General features: G+C 51.3%; 1 protein-coding gene and 1 long non-coding RNA gene across 9 annotated transcripts in view; one reads left to right on the forward strand and one right to left on the reverse strand.

Moving 5' to 3' along the window:
• PLB1 (phospholipase B1) overlaps positions 1-16,893 on the forward strand; it is a 144,620-nt gene extending 127,727 nt beyond the window's left edge. For all 5 annotated transcript variants that reach the window (XM_016145347.2, XM_016145345.2, XM_016145344.2 and 2 more), the window contains exons 51-59: positions 3,049-3,100; positions 4,057-4,137; positions 5,471-5,536; positions 6,065-6,159; positions 7,363-7,444; positions 8,424-8,528; positions 9,032-9,127; positions 14,930-15,004; positions 16,585-16,893. In XM_016145347.2, the coding sequence (XP_016000833.2) occupies positions 3,049-3,100; positions 4,057-4,137; positions 5,471-5,536; positions 6,065-6,159; positions 7,363-7,444; positions 8,424-8,528; positions 9,032-9,127; positions 14,930-15,004; positions 16,585-16,746 (814 nt within the window). In that variant the 3' untranslated portion in view covers positions 16,747-16,893. The remainder of the gene's footprint in view (positions 1-3,048; positions 3,101-4,056; positions 4,138-5,470; positions 5,537-6,064; positions 6,160-7,362; positions 7,445-8,423; positions 8,529-9,031; positions 9,128-14,929; positions 15,005-16,584) is intronic.
• Positions 801-15,174, reverse strand: LOC118605277. 4 transcript variants are annotated; one of them, XR_004952038.1, is made up of 4 exons: positions 14,674-14,829; positions 14,136-14,420; positions 8,460-8,704; positions 801-2,013 (listed from the first exon to the last, which is right to left on the reverse strand). It is a non-coding gene; the product is annotated as an uncharacterized LOC118605277 (long non-coding RNA). The 4 variants fall into 4 exon arrangements; XR_004952036.1 differs by lacking the exons at positions 801-2,013; positions 14,674-14,829 and adding an exon at positions 15,080-15,174 and having other exon boundaries at positions 5,899-8,704; XR_004952035.1 differs by lacking the exon at positions 801-2,013 and having other exon boundaries at positions 5,899-8,704; positions 14,674-14,827.
• Positions 16,894-16,998: the final 105 nt, after the last annotated feature.

Consider the following 16,998-nt stretch of genomic DNA (forward strand, 5'->3'; position numbering starts at 1 on the left):
AGGTCAAATGTTCAGGGCACTTCTCAGCATCTCAGGAACTCAGTGTGTGACCTGGTGGCCGACAGCCCTTCCTCTCTCTCCCCCTTGCCTTGGAACCTCCAGTCCCTGCTGAAAAAGCTGTTATTTTCACATTAGGGAGTTAGATGTTCAGGTCCCCTGAAAAGGTTTGAGGGTTGTTTGTTCTCACTCAGATTTCTATTGTTGCCAAAAACCCAGATAATTAAAGAAGAAATGCCTGACAGTTCATTGATTTTCTGCACAGAGCATGCTAGGTATATGCTTTGTAGCAGGATTGCTGGACTCAGGTCACCAAGGAAATGACACTGGCTTGACCCATTGTGTATACAGGGAGGAGCATTCCTTTCGGACGCAGTAAAGAGGGCTTCAGCTCATTCTGAGGCTCTGAGACAAAGGAAGTGATGTCAGTTCCTCAACGTCATAAGCAGGAAAACCTTATTTTTTCTGCAGAAAACTGGGCTTCATGGAGCCATAGGTCAACATCTAACTGCTAATACTCCCGTTGCTATCATCATCATCATCATTATCATCATCATTGTTTCATTTATTATTCTACAGCCCAGGCTTCATTAACCAGGAGGTGATTCCTTAGCCTGTTGACATTCAAGCGCCTTTTTCCTTTCTTGTTTCACTTTTCTTACTGATTTTCCCATCCTACTGCTGCTCAGTGCCTCCACCAGAACAAATCAGTGTCAGGGGAAGAAGCGAGACACATAACCTGTTAGAAGCCTGTGTCCCTCCCATGTCAGGAGAAAGGCAAGTAAGCCATTAAGTAAGCAAGGTTGGAGGGTTTTTCTGTCTCTCCTTTATTTGCACTCTGTCATTTAGTATGGTGTAGATAAGGATGAGTTCACCTTAGAGAAAGATAAATGCCACTGCATAGCAACTAAGATAATGGGGCCTGGGGTCAGACCATCTGTGTCTAGATCCAACCTTCCAGACTTGCTGTGTGACCTGGGGTAAATCACTTAGCGTCTCTGAGTCTTAGTTTCATCATCTATAAATGGGTTGTTATAAGGTTTAAATGAGATAATCACGGAAAACACATAGTAAAGTATATAATATGTATGCCAAAAAAACACCATTATTAGGATATTAGTTTCAAAGTTTCATTCCACATCTAACTTCCTTTCCAACATTCAAGAAGCAAGAATTCAATGAACACCTTCCAAGGGCTGAGCCCAGAGGTGGTTCCTAAGAAGATACAAAAGAATCAAAAGGTAAAATCTCTGCCTATATAGTTTGCTGTCTAGTTGAGACTAAACAAAACTTTTGGGGTGAAAAGTGTTGTATATGGCAATACTGCAGACTGAAATGATTTTGTACTTTGGAGTACAACCCACAGAAAGGTGGAGAGAGTGGACTGGGCGATCCAAATACAAATGCAGACCTGGAAGGGACCCCAGAACTATCTAGTTCAACTTCGTAATTTAAAAGATAAAAAAAAAAAAAATCCAACCCTAGCAGGATTCAGTAACTTGGGCAAGCTCACACAGCAAGTTTGTAGCAGATCTAAAAGGAGAACCCCCGGTCCCGTAATTCCCAGAGCAGAGCCTTTGGCACCAGGATAGAAAAGGAAATGGAAGAGGTGCGGAGAAATGAGCCCAGAGAGAAGGCTCCTGAGGAGGTAGGATTTGCTTTGAGCCTGAGAGTAGGAAGAATATGGCTGGGAAGTGGGGAGGAAGTGAGCATTCCTGGTTTTCCCCTAGCGCTTATCAAAGTTATAGGCACTTCTGTGGTCACCTTTAACCAGGACAGGCTTTCTTGATAGCCTTCTGGTGTATCCATCAATAGCAAGAGTGTGTGGGGTGTCACCTGGATGTGTTAATGAGAGGGTAGGGATGGTGCCTCATGTGCTTGGCCACATGCTCAGCTCATCGGGGCATGCTGAGATTTAAAACGGCCAGCCCGTACCAGTGGCTGCTTCTATGATTTCTTCCAAGGAAGCTTCTATTGGCGGTATCCCTTTGTTGACATAGCTTCTCATATACATATCTTAAAAAAAAAAAAAAAAGCTGTAATTGACATGCATTACACTGTACACTTAAAAGGATACCACATGATAAGCTTTGCATATACCAGTGAAATTATTACTGCAGTCAGGTGATAAACACACCCACCTCCCCTCCCTCCTGCCCTGTCTCTACCCGCCCCCCACCCCAGGCAACCACTGACCTGCTTTCTGTCACTATGGATCTTAATTTTTTAGAATTTTACATAAATGTAATAACAGACTATGTTCTTCTTTCTTGTCTACACTCTTTCACCCAGCGCACTTATTTTGAAATGAATCCATGTTGTCGAGTGTATCATAATCCACTTCTTTTAATTACTGAGTAGTATTCCACTGACATACAGATCTCATGCAGCAGCATTCATTTCTCTACTCGTGGCTGACACCCAGGAGATAAAAGGGGAACTAATCTTGTCTGCTTTTGCTCCCCCTCACCCCCTGCCCTGTTTTGTTCCTGGAGGGTGATAGAGAATAGTTTGGACATCTAAAGTAATTGCAGAGAAGAAATACAAAGGAATAAAGGAACAGCTAGGAGGACTCAGAAGAAAAGATTAAAGGAGTTGCGAGCCTGGAAAGGAGAAAGCTGAGGGATAATTTAGGGCTATGACATTTTTTCGAATATACAAAAGGTTATTTTTAAAGCAGGCAGCCAAATAAGAAGTGAACAGGCTCAGCTTGCAATGAGAGGGCTGGATGAAATGTAAGAGAACATCCCTGATGGAAGGTTGAGCAGACCCCACCCCAAGTGGCCTAGGAAGTTGGGGTCTGCGAAAAGAGATGGTGGGGTGCAGATTAGCCCCTGGCGCGGTCTGGATCCATGTGGCTCCAGGTCCATGGCAGGTCTTTATCACTAGGTTGAGATGTTGTGAGAATCAAGCCTTTCCATACATTCTGAAAAAATAAACTTTACGAAGCGTTTGTTTTCTTGGAACACATCCTGGCCAGGCCAAACTCCTATAGCTTCGGCACTTGCTCCTGAGCCAAGTCTCAGGTCTAACTTCTCTTTCCCTGCCTAGGGACATGCCAGCCCAGGCCCGGGACCTGGTGGAGCGAATGAAAAACAGCCCTGTGAGTACGGGACCCTGGGCTACCCTGAAAAGCGCCCGGTCTCCAGCTAGGGTGGGTGCAGCAGCCCTAAAAGAGCCCCTCCCCCGCCCCCCGCAGCTCCTGCTCTCCGCTTGTCTCTAAGAGGGGCCAAACGAGCTACACAGCAGGCCTGACCACAAAGGCACCATCTTTGCTGCGCCCACCCCAACCCCCTAGCTCCCGCAGGAGGGAGAGATTGAACAGAGACTTGTTGATCTCTGGCAGCTTCCCGCTTTCCCCAGAGCTGGCTTCGGCAGAGCCCTATTATGCAAATGCTGGGTTCTAAAAATAGGCTTCTCATTCCAGTCCTTCCCCCTTTCCCTTTCTCCCGGCCCCTCTAAACCTTCTAACTGGTACTTTTTAATGCTGTGTTTGTGCCTTGGAATTTGGCTCCTGGCAGGACTCCTATTATGGTGGTGGCTGAGTGGAAAGCAGGCTCCTCTGAGGGCCCCTCCCCCACCCTACCCCACCTCTAGGTCCACACTGGGCTCCCTGTCGGCTCCTTGTCCTGTCCCTCCCTGGTCCCAGATGTGAAGAGCTCTCCTCAGAGGCAGCTGGGCTTTTGCTTCTAGCTGCATCTTTTGCCCTCAGCTCCTTTGAAGGGCTTCAGATCACATTTCAGGGGTGTGTTATTATGGCCTACTTCCCCTGGGACTGCAGCTTTCTGCAGAGGTTTTCAAAGGGAAAATAGTCCTCTGCACTGTGTGAGCAGACGCACATGCACACGCACACAGGCATGCTCTCCTCCCCATGCCCGCCTCCCACCCCCACCCCAATCTCCCTGCCCCAGCAGCACCAAGGTGAGGGAGGCTCCACTTGGCATCGTCTCTCCATCGGGATAGAGGGTGAGAGGCACTTGGCGGGCTGTCTGGCCTGGGGAGCACCACCTGCGTGTGGCCCCCACCAAACCCTAAACTCAGGATCTTCCATCCCCTCAGGAAATCAACCTGGAGAAAGACTGGAAGCTGATCACACTCTTCATTGGGATCAACGACTTGTGTCATTACTGCGAGAACCCGGTAGGCCCCTGACCAGTCCCATTGGGGACCTGAGGACAGAACTGCTGACCAGTATCATTATCCATGCCCGGGGCCCTGAGCTCCCTCAGGCTCACACATGCCCCGCGAGGCCTGGCCTTCCCCACTGCTGAGGCGCCCCTCAGAGAGCAGAGGCTTTGGTTCCCTGATTCCAGAAGCATCTAGACATACCCATTCTTCAGGCACTTGCTGTTGGATGGGGAGGCCTCTCAAATGCACACAAATAGTGTCCTCTGGTATCCAGTGGGTAACTCGTACACCCCGCCCACCCCTGCTTGCAGTGTCTGCCCTGTTCCTTGGTATGTTTTTTTTTTTTTTTGGTGGGGGGGGAGCGGGACGTGCAGAGAGAGGCTGAAACAACGTCATAAACCGGGTTGGAGAAAACCGAACCAGCCGCAGCGGGGTGGCTTGCCGCCTCAGGGGCATCACGAGTTCATCAGCTCTCACCGCTGGCCTGGGAACCCAACCTTGTTTCTAACGTTCTTTCTGTGGGGAAATGTGTCCAGACTTACAAACCGTTGGACGTTATAACTTTTGGAACACATCTTGTTCTAAGTTGAGGACATCCTGTATTTTATTTGGCCAGAAAAAGGCAGCTGCCATAACTCGGAGGTCATGGTAGAATGTTTGACGGTCACAGGCGGTGAGAGAGAGGCATTTATCATTCCTGGTGGCTCAGAGAGGACCCCTGAGGACTCCTCCCCCCACATGGGAGTCCACGCTTCCAGGCCCTTTCCCATCTGTCCTCCCCCTTAACTGTCCAGACTCGAGAGGCAGAAGCGAACCAGCCCCATGAGGGTTTGAATGTCATCGTGTGTGTCCTAGACTCAGCAGGGGCCAGGAAGCCAGATTTGAACCCAGAGCCACCTGTGGCCAGTGCCTCTACAAGCCCCAGGATGCCTGTCCCTGTGGGAACAGTTTATACTCCTGAGGGTGTTTTTGTGAAAAGGACCTGAGGGCCACCACTCAGGATTCAGCAGGAAGGGGCTAAAACAGCCTCCATTTGGGAGATGAGTCGCGTGGGGATAGTAGGAGTTGGGGGGAGGCAGTGGGCTCGGCATGGCCAAAGCCCAGAGGAACGAGAGCACGTCCATCAGAGGCCCCGTTGTGACTGGAGAAGGTTGAGGCCAGTGGCAGATGGGACTGGAAAAGCAGACGCCAGCCCTGCCGGGGTCTGCCTCTGGGCTGGTGACGCAGAGCAGGGTGGGGTGGGGGTTTTGGATGTCTAGCAGGGCTCAAGGGAGGATTTTTTACAAGAGGTTCTTCGACCGCTCCACGAGCTGGGCATCAGACCACTTGCCTTCTCCCTTCACAGGAGGCCCACTTAGCTGGGGAGTACGTTCAGCACATCCAACAGGCCCTGGACATCCTCTACGAGGAGGTAGGAAAAATGCAGAGGCACGAGCCTGGTCCCATCTCCTGCCGGCGACCTGCCTGTCTGCTCCCTCCCTGTGCTGCCCTCGGGGTGCATCTAGGCATGTTGTGTTCGGGGGAGGTACGCACTGAGCAGAGCCCCACGGGGAGGGGGGAGCGGGCAGTGAAAAGCAGCTGCCCAGCTCCTCTGAGGGGCCAGTTCTCACTGGCTCTCTGTTGTTTAGCGGTGAAGAGCTCGCCTCTAGGGCCGGCTGGCCTATTCGCGGCGAAGCCCTGCAGCTTGCTAGCAATGTGACGTCAACCGAGTGACTTGTGTCTCAGTTTCCCAATCTAGAAAGTGGGCCCAGTAAAGAAGTTTCACTGAGATAATACAGTTCTGCCCCGTTCTGGGCCTCGGTTTCTTTATTAGGAGAATTTGGGAGGGAGGGGGAGGTTGAGTTGTAGATGATTCCCCTCGGCTCCTTCCAGCAGTAACTAGTGGCCCTCCCCACAACTCCCTGGGGACTGATGAAGCCCGCCCCTCTGCTCCCCACAGCTTCCGAGAGCTTTCATCAACATGGTGGTGGTCATGGAGCTGACTAGCCTGTACCAGGGCCAAGGCGGGAAATGCAGCATACCCCTGGCAGCTGGGTAAGTACACGGTCACGGTCCCAGGCTTAGGGCACCTGGGGAGAGCCGGGCTCACGGATGCCAACAAAGTGACAGTCCTGTGCAAGGGGCAACATCAGCGTTTAGCCAGGGGATTGGAAGACCATTTCTGAATGCCCACTCTATGCAAGCCATGTCATTTCTCTGGACCCCAGTTGGCTTTTCCGTAAACAAAGACAGACAGACTAAATGATCCTTAAGGCCCCCTGACATTGTCATTGATTCCAAACTCCAACTCAAGTGAATTGTCCCATGTTTGGGAGGCAGCACAGGGCAATGAGCTTTCAAGACAGCTGTATTTGGCCTCAAGTCCTGGCTCTGCCATTTAGGAGCTGTGGGACCTTCACAAACTGCATAAACCTCTCTGGGCCTTTTACGCCTCACTTGTAACATCTCCTTGCAAAGTAGACATGAGGTCTAGAGAAATACATATAAAGTCCTGTCCCCGTGGGACAGGCACTAAGGAAAGAGTGGCTTTTATAATGTCTGTGATGAGACTATCTTCGAAAGCCAGGCTTGGAGCTAAGGTAATTTATTTAAAGCTCAGCTACAACCCTGGCGGGAAGTTGCCATCTTCCAAGGCCAGAGGGTCACTCAGTTTTGTTATGGGGGAGGAGCTTCTGTAGGGGATCGAGGGGACCTATCCAGAGTCAAATGGACTTACTGGGAAAGTTACGAGCTGGCTTCCATTCTTGCTAGGAACCTGGCCCCTGAGTGGATCGGCCATTGGCTGGGAGTATGACAAGCTACTCCAGGATCTGCTGGCTTTGCATTCCACCTTGTCAGGGCATCTCGAGCTGGCTGGCCCTTGGCAGTCTTCCCCCAACTCCAGCCCATCCCTACCTGGTCAGTCTCTGGAGTAACCAACCACAGGAGCCACAGGCTTGGGACAGAGCAGGCAGCCTGTCCACAAGGAGACTCAGGCGTTGAGTGCCAACTTTTCCACTTTCTCTCTCAGCAAGCAGCTCCTAGATCTCGTGACCCTGAGTTTCAGTTCTGACACCAGGTTCCACACGTCAGCAAGACCATCATGGGGACCCGTGTCTCACCGCCTTCCCATGGGAGGCAGCACAGGGTCCAGGCCCCTGTGGGTAGCAGCTTCCTCTGTGTGGGAGTCAGCCTCCCCAAGGCTGCAGAGACAGGCTGTCCCCAGTGAGCTTTTTCATAGGACGCTTTGTCTTTCAGGAACAACTGCACTTGCCTCACAAGTTCCTGGGAGAACTTTCTTGAGATTCAAGAACTGAAGAAAGTGAACTGGAACTTCCAGGTGAACCTGCCGCCACATTGCCCCCCCCCACCCCGCCTTACTGTCCCAAGTGGGGGACCCCTTTATTCCAGAGTCCCAGAGTCAAGGGATCTCCTGAGAGCAAGGCTACTCCCTAAAGGCAGGTCACAGCCCCTGAAATATTTATCCAGGCAAACTGGGCACCAAGGCTGGGGAGGGGAGTGAGAAGTTTCGGAAGGGAAGCTGAGAAAGCCTCAGTCCCAGGTCCACAGCGCTCAGCTCCCAGAGCAGATGGCGCAGTCCCCAACCCGGAGGAGGGAGGGGATGTTCGCTGCCTGTCGGCCCTCTCCCTCCTTAAGTCTTAGCCCAACCCTACTTACTGTCCCCTCTCATGACATGCACACCCTGAGCCTTTCTGCAAATTATCCATCTCACGAACGAGGTATGTCTTCTTAACTCTTCTAAGCCACTTCCCCTGACCAAACTTCACCCTCAGCTCTCTCCCGCTATGAACTTCAGTCTGCCCCTCGCTGACCCTAAAGCCCTCCACAGTTCACATGTTTTGTTTTGTTTTGTTTTTACATCTTATTTTCCCAGATGGATATTAAGCTCCTTGGGGATAAGCTCATCTAGTCTATCCCTTTTAGAGTCCACATTCTGGCACTTAAAAAGTCCAAAGACTATGAATGCTCATCCCTCGGGCATTTGGGGAGCTGATATTGATATGTTCCCCCTGAACTGAATTAGAACCGTCTCCTAATTCACCTCTCCATGCAATGAGAGCAGGGGAGGCCTTTGGCCCAAGCAGTCTGGTCAACAGCTCAGACCCAGCCTTACAGACACTTCGGAGTAGAAGTGGGTGGTGCTCTTACATGGGTGCATGCACACTAGAGCAGCCCCGTTAAGTCACCCTTCTCTAGGGTGGGTCGGCCCCCATCACTACCAACATACTACAGCAGGACTAGAACCTGTCTGTCTAGTTTTACCAGGAGGCTTGAACCGCCTCTCTCCCCGTTCCCAGAGTGACATCTCCAGGCTCTCCTCCTGGCACCAGTACCTGCAGCGCAAGGACTTCACAGTGGTCGTGCAGCCTTTCTTCCAAAACACTTTTGTCCCCCTGAACGAGGTAAGCGGCGGGCATTTCTGGGAGGCACACGTACAGAGCCGAACCTTAGGCACTTCCTTCTCTACGCCGGCAGTTTTCCGACCCCCTTGCTTCACGAGGGCTCCCAAGGGGTTGCTTTTTCTGCTTTTCCTCTTCCCCGCCACTCTTTTTTGGAGTGTGATTAGAACCTGGAGGGACTGGGAAAGAGGAAATAAACATTGACCAAGCTCCCTAGGCATGGTCTTGCTATTTGCTGGATAGGAATAGAATGGAAAGCTTCCTACAAAATAGTACTCTCTTTCAACTACTAGGGTGGAGATGCTGAAGGAAAAGGGATGGGCTGCAGGCAGCTAGAATTCATGTGTGTTTAAAAAAAATTCAAAAATTGTAAAATTTCTCTATTGATACCTGAGCCAGCAGAGTTGAAAGGAGGAGAGGGGAAATGCTCAGGGTACCTGCTGGGTGGGGGTGCAGATAGCAGTTCCCTGGTCCCAGGAAGATAATTCCCTTGCCTTCGGTCACAGAGAGGGGACGCTGACCACACCTTCTTCTCAGAGGACTGCTTCCATTTCTCAGAACGTGGCCATGCCGAGATGGCCATCGCACTCTGGAACAACATGGTGAGTGCCTGAGGGCAATCCCAGGATGTCGACTGTTTCCCACAATGAAAACCCACTGGCTGACACAGCTCCTTTCTCCCCAAAGCTCAGCAGGGCCACACACCTTATTTGTCCCGACAGATCCGAATCTTTCAGTAATACCCCAGTACTATGAGGGATAACTTTGTAATCAGATAGACTGGATAAAAATAACAGCTTCAATCCCTGACCATGTGACCCTGGTCAAATGATGTCTCTCTCTGGCCATCTGTTAAAAACAGTGAAAATGACACAGATCTCAGAAATTTGAGATCATGTAGGACCAAGCACCCAGCACAGTGACATTCAACAAACGTCAGCCCCGTGACTCCAGTCTCAACACGTTCCCAACAATCACGTCTTTAAACAGCAAAGAAAAAAGAGCCACCTATTCTTGTCCTTTAAGGTGGAAAAGGGGACCTTATGCAATGAATGTACAGCCCAGGGGCCACAGCAACACCTGGCCTTGCCTCTGCCCTTTACGCCCGATCAGTCAGCTACATTTGTACAGAGCCTGACTGTATCCTCTTGCGCAGAGCAAATGAAATGCCTTTCCAACCCACTGGCTTCTTTTGATCTAGGCTCAGTGGGAACTCAATCCCCACCCCTACCTACATGTTCCTTCTTTTCTCCCATGGTGACTAAACAATCTACACTCTTGCTCCTTTTGCTGCAAGTTCAGGCCTGCTGTGTCTCTGCCAACCACCACTGTGCAAATATTCCCACACCTGTCAACTCATCCAATAGGTCACAATATTGATTTTCTCCGTAGCTACACCTACTCTCTAGCAACCTCTCCTCAGAACAGCATACGAGTGGGTTTTATCCTTGGCCTACTTCATTGCAGACTCATCCTTTCTCTACTTTTGTTTTCCTGGTGTTTTCTTCCTGTTGACATCACATACTGCCTACTCCCAAATCTTTCATCACACTGTCAGCCCAGGACTCTGAATTTCAATCAAAACATCTAAATTCCCTCCCACCCAACCTCTACAGTAATTTTTTAAATCCAAGTTGGCACGACATAATTCATTTGCTTTAAAGTCCAGTTTGTCCTGCAGTGGCTGAGTCATGCGATTTGATTCCTTTTAAAATCCGCCCCACCCATAAAGAATGGGTATCTATGCATGGTCCCATTTATCCCCAAGACCTCAAATATAAAGCTATTGCATCATGCCAACTTTTGAGATCATCATCTTACTGGAATTTCACCCCTAGAGTGACGTAATAGGCCACTAGAACTAGAAAATGTCTTAGAGGTCATCTAGCCAGAATGCTCTGTAACAAAAATGCAGAGACAGGAAACAATTTGCCCAGGATCACACAGCCAGTTAGTGGCAGAACAGGATTGGAACCCAAGTCTAATCGCCTAGTATCATGGACACAGCACTACCTGGCCTTCCCACTCCCAACCAGATAAGCACATATATAACTGGTGAATTCATGTCTCATAATTAGAGTCCCATGACATAGTGTCTACAGGCTTTGGCTGATGCTCCCAGGGTTCCCTACTGTGGCAACAAACACATTTGAAAATTTTCATCTCCTGCCGCTCCTCTCTTAACAGTTTAAGCCACCTCCAGAGATTTTTTTTTACGTGAGGTAACCCTTGGTTGACCTTGTTTTTAATTTTTTACACCTACTACACTTGGTCTTTCTAGGTGGTCTCTCATCCAAGTAATAACCAGGCCTGACCCTGCCTAGCTTCTGAGATCAGACGGGATCAGGCTTGTTCAGAGTAGTGTGGCCAAAGACCCCTCCAAAGACTTTTGAAAAGCATAAAAACATCAGGAGTACCAGGAAATTCTTTTCCTTTTTCTTCTTTCATCTTCTTAGGGTTTTGTTTTGTTTTCCTGATGCCTATTCCTCCACTGCTGGCTGCTTCCTCCTGTGGAAATCCCATTCTCATCTAATATTTGTATTTCCCAAGGCACTGGGTGACAACCTAGCCTGCTGATTGGTATCCCAGTCTCTGGATTTACAGCCCTTAAACAGCAATTCTCAACTCTGGCTGCATAAAATCATCTTGAGACTTTAAAAATAATTCATGCCTATAACCACTTGGGAAAACTCTTGACAGATCTACTGAAGCTAAACATACATATTTTCTGTGACTGAACAATTCCATTCCTGCATATACCCCCATCAGAAAATAGCACACGCATTCACCAAAAGTTACATACAAGAAGTTTCAGAGCAGCGCTATTTGTAATCCCTAAATGTCCACCAACAGGAGAATGGAATGTCTTACAATGAGACTAAACAAACTTCAAACAACATGCAGCAACATATATAAATTTCAAAAACGAGCAGATTAATGTATGGTCTTATGCGGGGGTGTGAATTGTACTGAATGAGTGTGGCGGGGGGTTCTCGGTGCTGGTAAAGTCTGTTCCTTGATCTGGATGCTGGTTATGTGGGTATGTTAATTTTGTCACAATTTATCATCTCACTTATGATTTGTACTTGTTTCTATATGTGCTAGCTTCAATTAGAATTTTACTTAAAAATAAAGCACCAGTACCTGGGCCTCCTTCCCAGAAATTCTGACTTAGTCTGGGGTGGCACCTGGCTTCGGTGTGTTTTAAAAGCTTCCCAGGTGACATTATCGCGCAGGGTTTGCAAACCATTGCCTGAGATTAATTCACCACAGGGCAACCACAGCAGTCTGCAGGAATGAAAATCTGACCAAGTCACACCCTGCTTTCAAACGTCGAAGGCCTGCTTCTCCCAGAAGCAGAAAGGCCAGGTCCTTTAGCACACCAGGCCTTCCGGGATCGGGCCCCAGTCAGCCTGTCCAGCAGCCATTCTGCCATCCTCTGATTTGTGCTTGGCAATCTAATAGGGAATGAAGTTTTCTGCACCACCCATGCTGTCTCTGCCTGTGTCTGCTCTCACTCACCCTTTTACCTGCCCTCCCAACCTGCTTCTCCTGGCTAGCCTTTCCTCACCTCAGCTCCAGTGCCAACTCCTGCAGGAAGCCTTCTCTGAATCCCCAGAGCGGTCAAGAGGCCCACTCAACCCCGTTACACCCTGTCCTGTCATTTGGCACTTTGTTGGTGTGTTTGGCTTAGGAAAGATGTGTTCTAGGGAAAACAACCCCCTTTCCTGGGGCCATCCCCAGGCCGCCTCCCTCTGAGCTGCTCCCCTTAGGTCTCTGTGACTCCAGTTCATCCATCCACTCGCTAAGCAACTATTTATTGAGCACCACTGATGTGGCGAGTACTGGGCCAGGTGCTGAGGGGCGGAGGGGTGAAAGAGAATGTCCCTGTTCTCATAAAGCTTACGGTCTAGTGAGAAAAAGAAACAAACCAACAAGGTAATTTCATTCAGGGCTTAAAAAGAATAAAGCAGGGTGATGTGACAGAGTGACGATAAGGGAGAAGGAGGCCTCACTGAAGAAGTGGCGTGTGAACTGAGAGAGGCGGCCAGGCATGCAGAGGTCTGGGCCAGAGTGTTCCATGCAGGGGAAATAGGACCCATGTGGGCCCAGAGTCAGGAATGAGCAAGAAGTGTCTGAGGAACATAAAGGCCAATGTGACTAGGGGGAGAAGTGAGCAGGGCCTCGTCCTTGGGTGGCTTTCGGCAGGGGAGCCAGACTGTCTGGTTTGCCCTCTGGCTGCTGTGTAGAGATGGACTGGAAGGAACCGAGAGTGGAATCGGAAAGACCATTCGGAGGCTGCTGGAGTCCAGGCAAGAGATGAGTGTGGCTGGGACCAGGGCGAGGGCACAGAGGTGGAGGGAAGCGGCCAGGTTTGGGATACGTTTTAGACTGAGTGACAGACGAGGTAAAAGAGGAGTCAAGGCTGACTCCTCAGTTCGGGCTTGGGGGAATTTAGTGGATGGTCGAAGCGGCAGAGGGAATTAAACTTGGGTGAGAAAACCAGAGTTCGATTTTGAAAGTGGAAAGTGTGAGCTGCCTTCCAGATCACCACCTAGAGTTATCAGGTAAGCTCTGAAATGTGGGAGTCTAGGCCTCAGAGAGTTGGTCATGGCTGGAGATTTAGAAAAAGATCTGGGGGTCATTAAAACAGAGGCAGCATCAAAACCATGGGGTTCACTGAGGGCGCCTAAAGAAGGAATCGGTGCCGAGGAGTGTCAGACCAAGTACCAAGCCCCAGGACGATCACTCCGACTTTTGACACCAGCAGCAGAGGTGGAGAGAGTGGGGAGAAGGGAGACGAGAAGTGGGTATTTTGAAAGGGAAGCATCAACTTTGACAAATGCTACTGAAAAGCCATGCGAGATGAAGACAAAAAAAAAGGGACCATTGGATCTGGCCACGTGGAGACCTTGACCAGAGCGCCGGTGATGGGGGCTGAAGACTGATTAGAACGGGCAGTGGAGAAAAGGAGAGGTCGGGAAGCACAGCCAGTGACTACAAACAACTCTGCTAAGGAGTAACGGCGAAGGTAGCTCGAGGGGGAGTGATCTAGGGGGGGACAGTTAAAGGGTGGGAGCTAGGCTGTGCTCCAGCCTAGAAAGGGAGAAACTCGTGGCGATCGTCGAACTCACGTGCTCATTACCTTCGCCTGCACCAGTTAGTTGCTAGGTTCCTGGACTATCACTGGGAATCAGCCAACCTGGCCGTTAACATCCATCTGTCACTAGGTAGTTCTGTTACGGTGGCACTAAATAGAAGTAATACCATCATACATGCAAGCTGCCTCCTGCTCACATGTCATCTTCTCATCTGAGGATTGCAACCACCCAATGTGGAGTTGACAGGACGGGGTTTAACGCCCCGCCCCTGACCTTGGGGACAGTTCAGGAGCCTGCCTAGCACCACGCAGGTCTCTATCAGCAGAGCCAGGACCCCAGCTGATGTGCACACTGTGCTCTGTCCAGTCGCCGTGGTCTCTCCCAGGGCTAGAGCAGTCCTTCCTACTTGTGTTACTAAGGAACCGATGTAAAATTCTTTAAGACAGCAAAAAAGCAAAATCCTGGGCCAGGTGTGGTTCAAGGCTGGCACAGCACACTTATCACTTACCTCATAGGCAGTACCTGTGCGTCAGGAGCTGGCGAGGTCAGGGACAGACAGAGACGTAGATTTTTAAATGGTGGAGGCCAGATGTTCAGGTCAGAATCAGAATAGGTAAGAATGCCAGGTGCCCATCCTTCTCGGAGCTGGACACAGGTCAGGGGGCAGGCCACTGGGAGTAGAGGGTACAGCAGTTTCCGGCTCGTTCACAGAGAGTCCCAGGATCAAAAGCACTGAGCAGAACCTCTCCGAACCACAGTTGCTCCCAGGAATATTTCAAGTAAACTTTTTCATCTGTGGGGAAAGCATACAAAGGTGCTCCAGTGAGAAAATGCCAACTCAAGCCTAACGATCCAACGGTAGCAACGGTGTCATGGTGACCGACACATTTTCGAAGTTTTCCTGAAATGACTAGCCCCACACACTGCAAGCTGATAAATGTGATCATCACCATTTTATAAAATTGAGGAGGCAGAGTGTCTGCGACGAGAGCCTCCCACAGGGGAAGCGGGAGAGGGAGGTTCCGGGCCCTGCCCGTCCCGCTCACCGTGGCCCTTGGACTGGTCAGTCTCTCCTGGGCCTCAGTGTCACAGACTGAGGGGCCCACCCGACTCTGACCCGTCACTCTGCTGTGAGTCAGGTCCGGCTCCCGCCCCGGGGCTGCTGGTGTCTGCTATGGGTCTTGCTCCCTCCTCTCTGGTTTCAGCCTTGCAGAGGGAGGGAATCTGGTGAGAGACTCGCCCCTCAGTAGGGCGGTCTCCCCCCCCCTCAGAGGGAGTCACGTTTCCTTTTTCTCTCTTCAGCTGGAACCAGTGGGCAGTAAAACAACCTCCTACGACTTCACCTACAGCCGGACCAAACTCAAGTGCCCCTCTCCTGTGAGTAAAGGCCCTGCCCGCCCAGTGTGGAACGGATGTCGGGGCGGTGAGGGGGGTGGGGGAGTCGTGTGACACCTGGAGACACGGAAGTCCCCTGGAAGGCTTCGTCTTCATGCGCCCTCATTCGCTGCCACCGTTCTCGGATCTCAGCACTCCTCATTGCCCTTGGCCCTTAGCTCCAGAGTGCGGCAGCCCCGAGTGGGGGGAGGGGAAAGCACGGCGCGGGCTGCAGCGGGAAGAGGCGCTGGGGGGTGGGGGGGGGAGGCAGGCAGCGCTGGCCAGACCTTGAGTCACGCTCTGCCCCTGAGGGGTCTGAGTCATCCTCTGTCTTACACATGGTGAAGGAGCTCTCCCATGCCAGGTAGCCACTGGGAGCAGGGGCATGGCAGGAAAAGGGAAATAAGACACCGGGAGCCTGCAGCCTTCTTTCTCCCTTTCCACCACTGCCATTTTCTAGGACTTTATTGCCCTTATTTGGACCACTGACAAAGTCCCTAACTTGCTCCCTAGCTCTCCTCTCTCCCTTCTCCATCCATCCCATAATTGCTGCCAGACATGGAACAACCCGCCCGGAAGTAACTCCGGTCCTGTCGAGACTGCTCGAAACCCTTCCCTGGTCCCTCTGCCCACTGAAGAGAACCCAGATGCAGGGGCACCTTCCTCAGTCGCCTCAGACACACTCTCCTCCTGGGAAACGGAGCCTCTTCCCAGACGAGCCCCACGATCGCCCGTGACTGGGCTTTTCCTCCCGCCATCTGCTCCTTCTGGAGGTTCATCCCTCATCCCTGTCTGTGAAAAACGTCCACGTCCTTCAAGGGCCAGATGTGGCCCTCTCTGGGCTCCTGTTTCACCTCATCTCGCCCGACCCATCCTGCCCCAGACACACACCGGCCTTGGTCTCTCTTTCCCGCTTGTCCCTCTCAAAAGACAAGACAAGCTCCTTTGTGATGTGACTGTTTCTCGACATGTCTTATCTCCTGACTGGACAATGAGAGAGGGCACGTCTTAACCCTCAGGGACTCTGACAGCTCCCAGCGGCAGGGCCCCGCAAGGTGGGCACTGAATTCCTGTTCAGAGGGAGGGAGAAAGAATCCAGCAGGCGGGCCCAGCACCTGCTCTCAGCCCTTCTCACTTTCCGTTCTCAGATCTACTCCCAAACCAGCCGAACCACTGTTCTTACCTACTGACCTCTGCTCCCCAGGCACTCCTGGATGGGAGGGCGAGGGGAGCTGTCCAGTGGTGGCCTAGAGGACACAGAGGTGGGGGCTCTGCCAGCTCCCCGGGACTCTTCCATGGGTCACCTGTCAGTCCCCAATCTTTCAAACTCGGGCGGACAGGAAAGGAGGTGCTGGTGAGACACCAGGAGGAGGTCAGAGCTGGGTGCTGACCACGTCGGCTCCCCTTCCTTCCTCCAGAAGACCGGGGCACAGTGTAGATGAGGGAGCTTTACAAACAGATCAGCTGTGACAGGCGTGCGCAAGGTGATTGCAGCATCTCTGGGACAGAGACGTAGTGAGCCTAAGGTGGGCAGGTGGATGATTTTCAGAGGCCCTTAACCCCTGACCCGTCCTCCTCTACAGGAGAGCCCTTACCTCTACACCCTGAAGAACAGTCGGCTCCTCCCAGACCAGGCTGCAGCAGGCCCCGGGGCGCTGCCCTGGGCCGTGCCAGTGGCAGCAGGAGGTGGCCTTGCGGTGGGCATCAGCTTCATGATGGCATGGAGGGCCATAAGAGGTGGGTGAGGGAAATACTCCAGTGAGCCCGAACACTGTGAACTTGTAGCCCCGCCAGCCATGTGTGGGCATGTACCCAGCCACACTCCTCGCCAGACAGCATTTGCTTTAATACCTGATGATGGAGGGAGCCAAAGGGACAATCATGACTTCCTGGGGCCTACGTTCCTGGAATTGGCAAATTTAAATAAAGGCCAAAGCTGTCCTGTTTTGGGGTTAACCTGCTTAAAACTCTCGCCTTCCATCTGTTGTGTGCCATAG

The sequence above is a fragment of the Rousettus aegyptiacus genome, unplaced genomic scaffold (assembly GCF_014176215.1).
Source record: "Rousettus aegyptiacus isolate mRouAeg1 unplaced genomic scaffold, mRouAeg1.p scaffold_m13_p_7, whole genome shotgun sequence".
Lineage (NCBI taxonomy): Eukaryota > Metazoa > Chordata > Mammalia > Chiroptera > Pteropodidae > Rousettus > Rousettus aegyptiacus.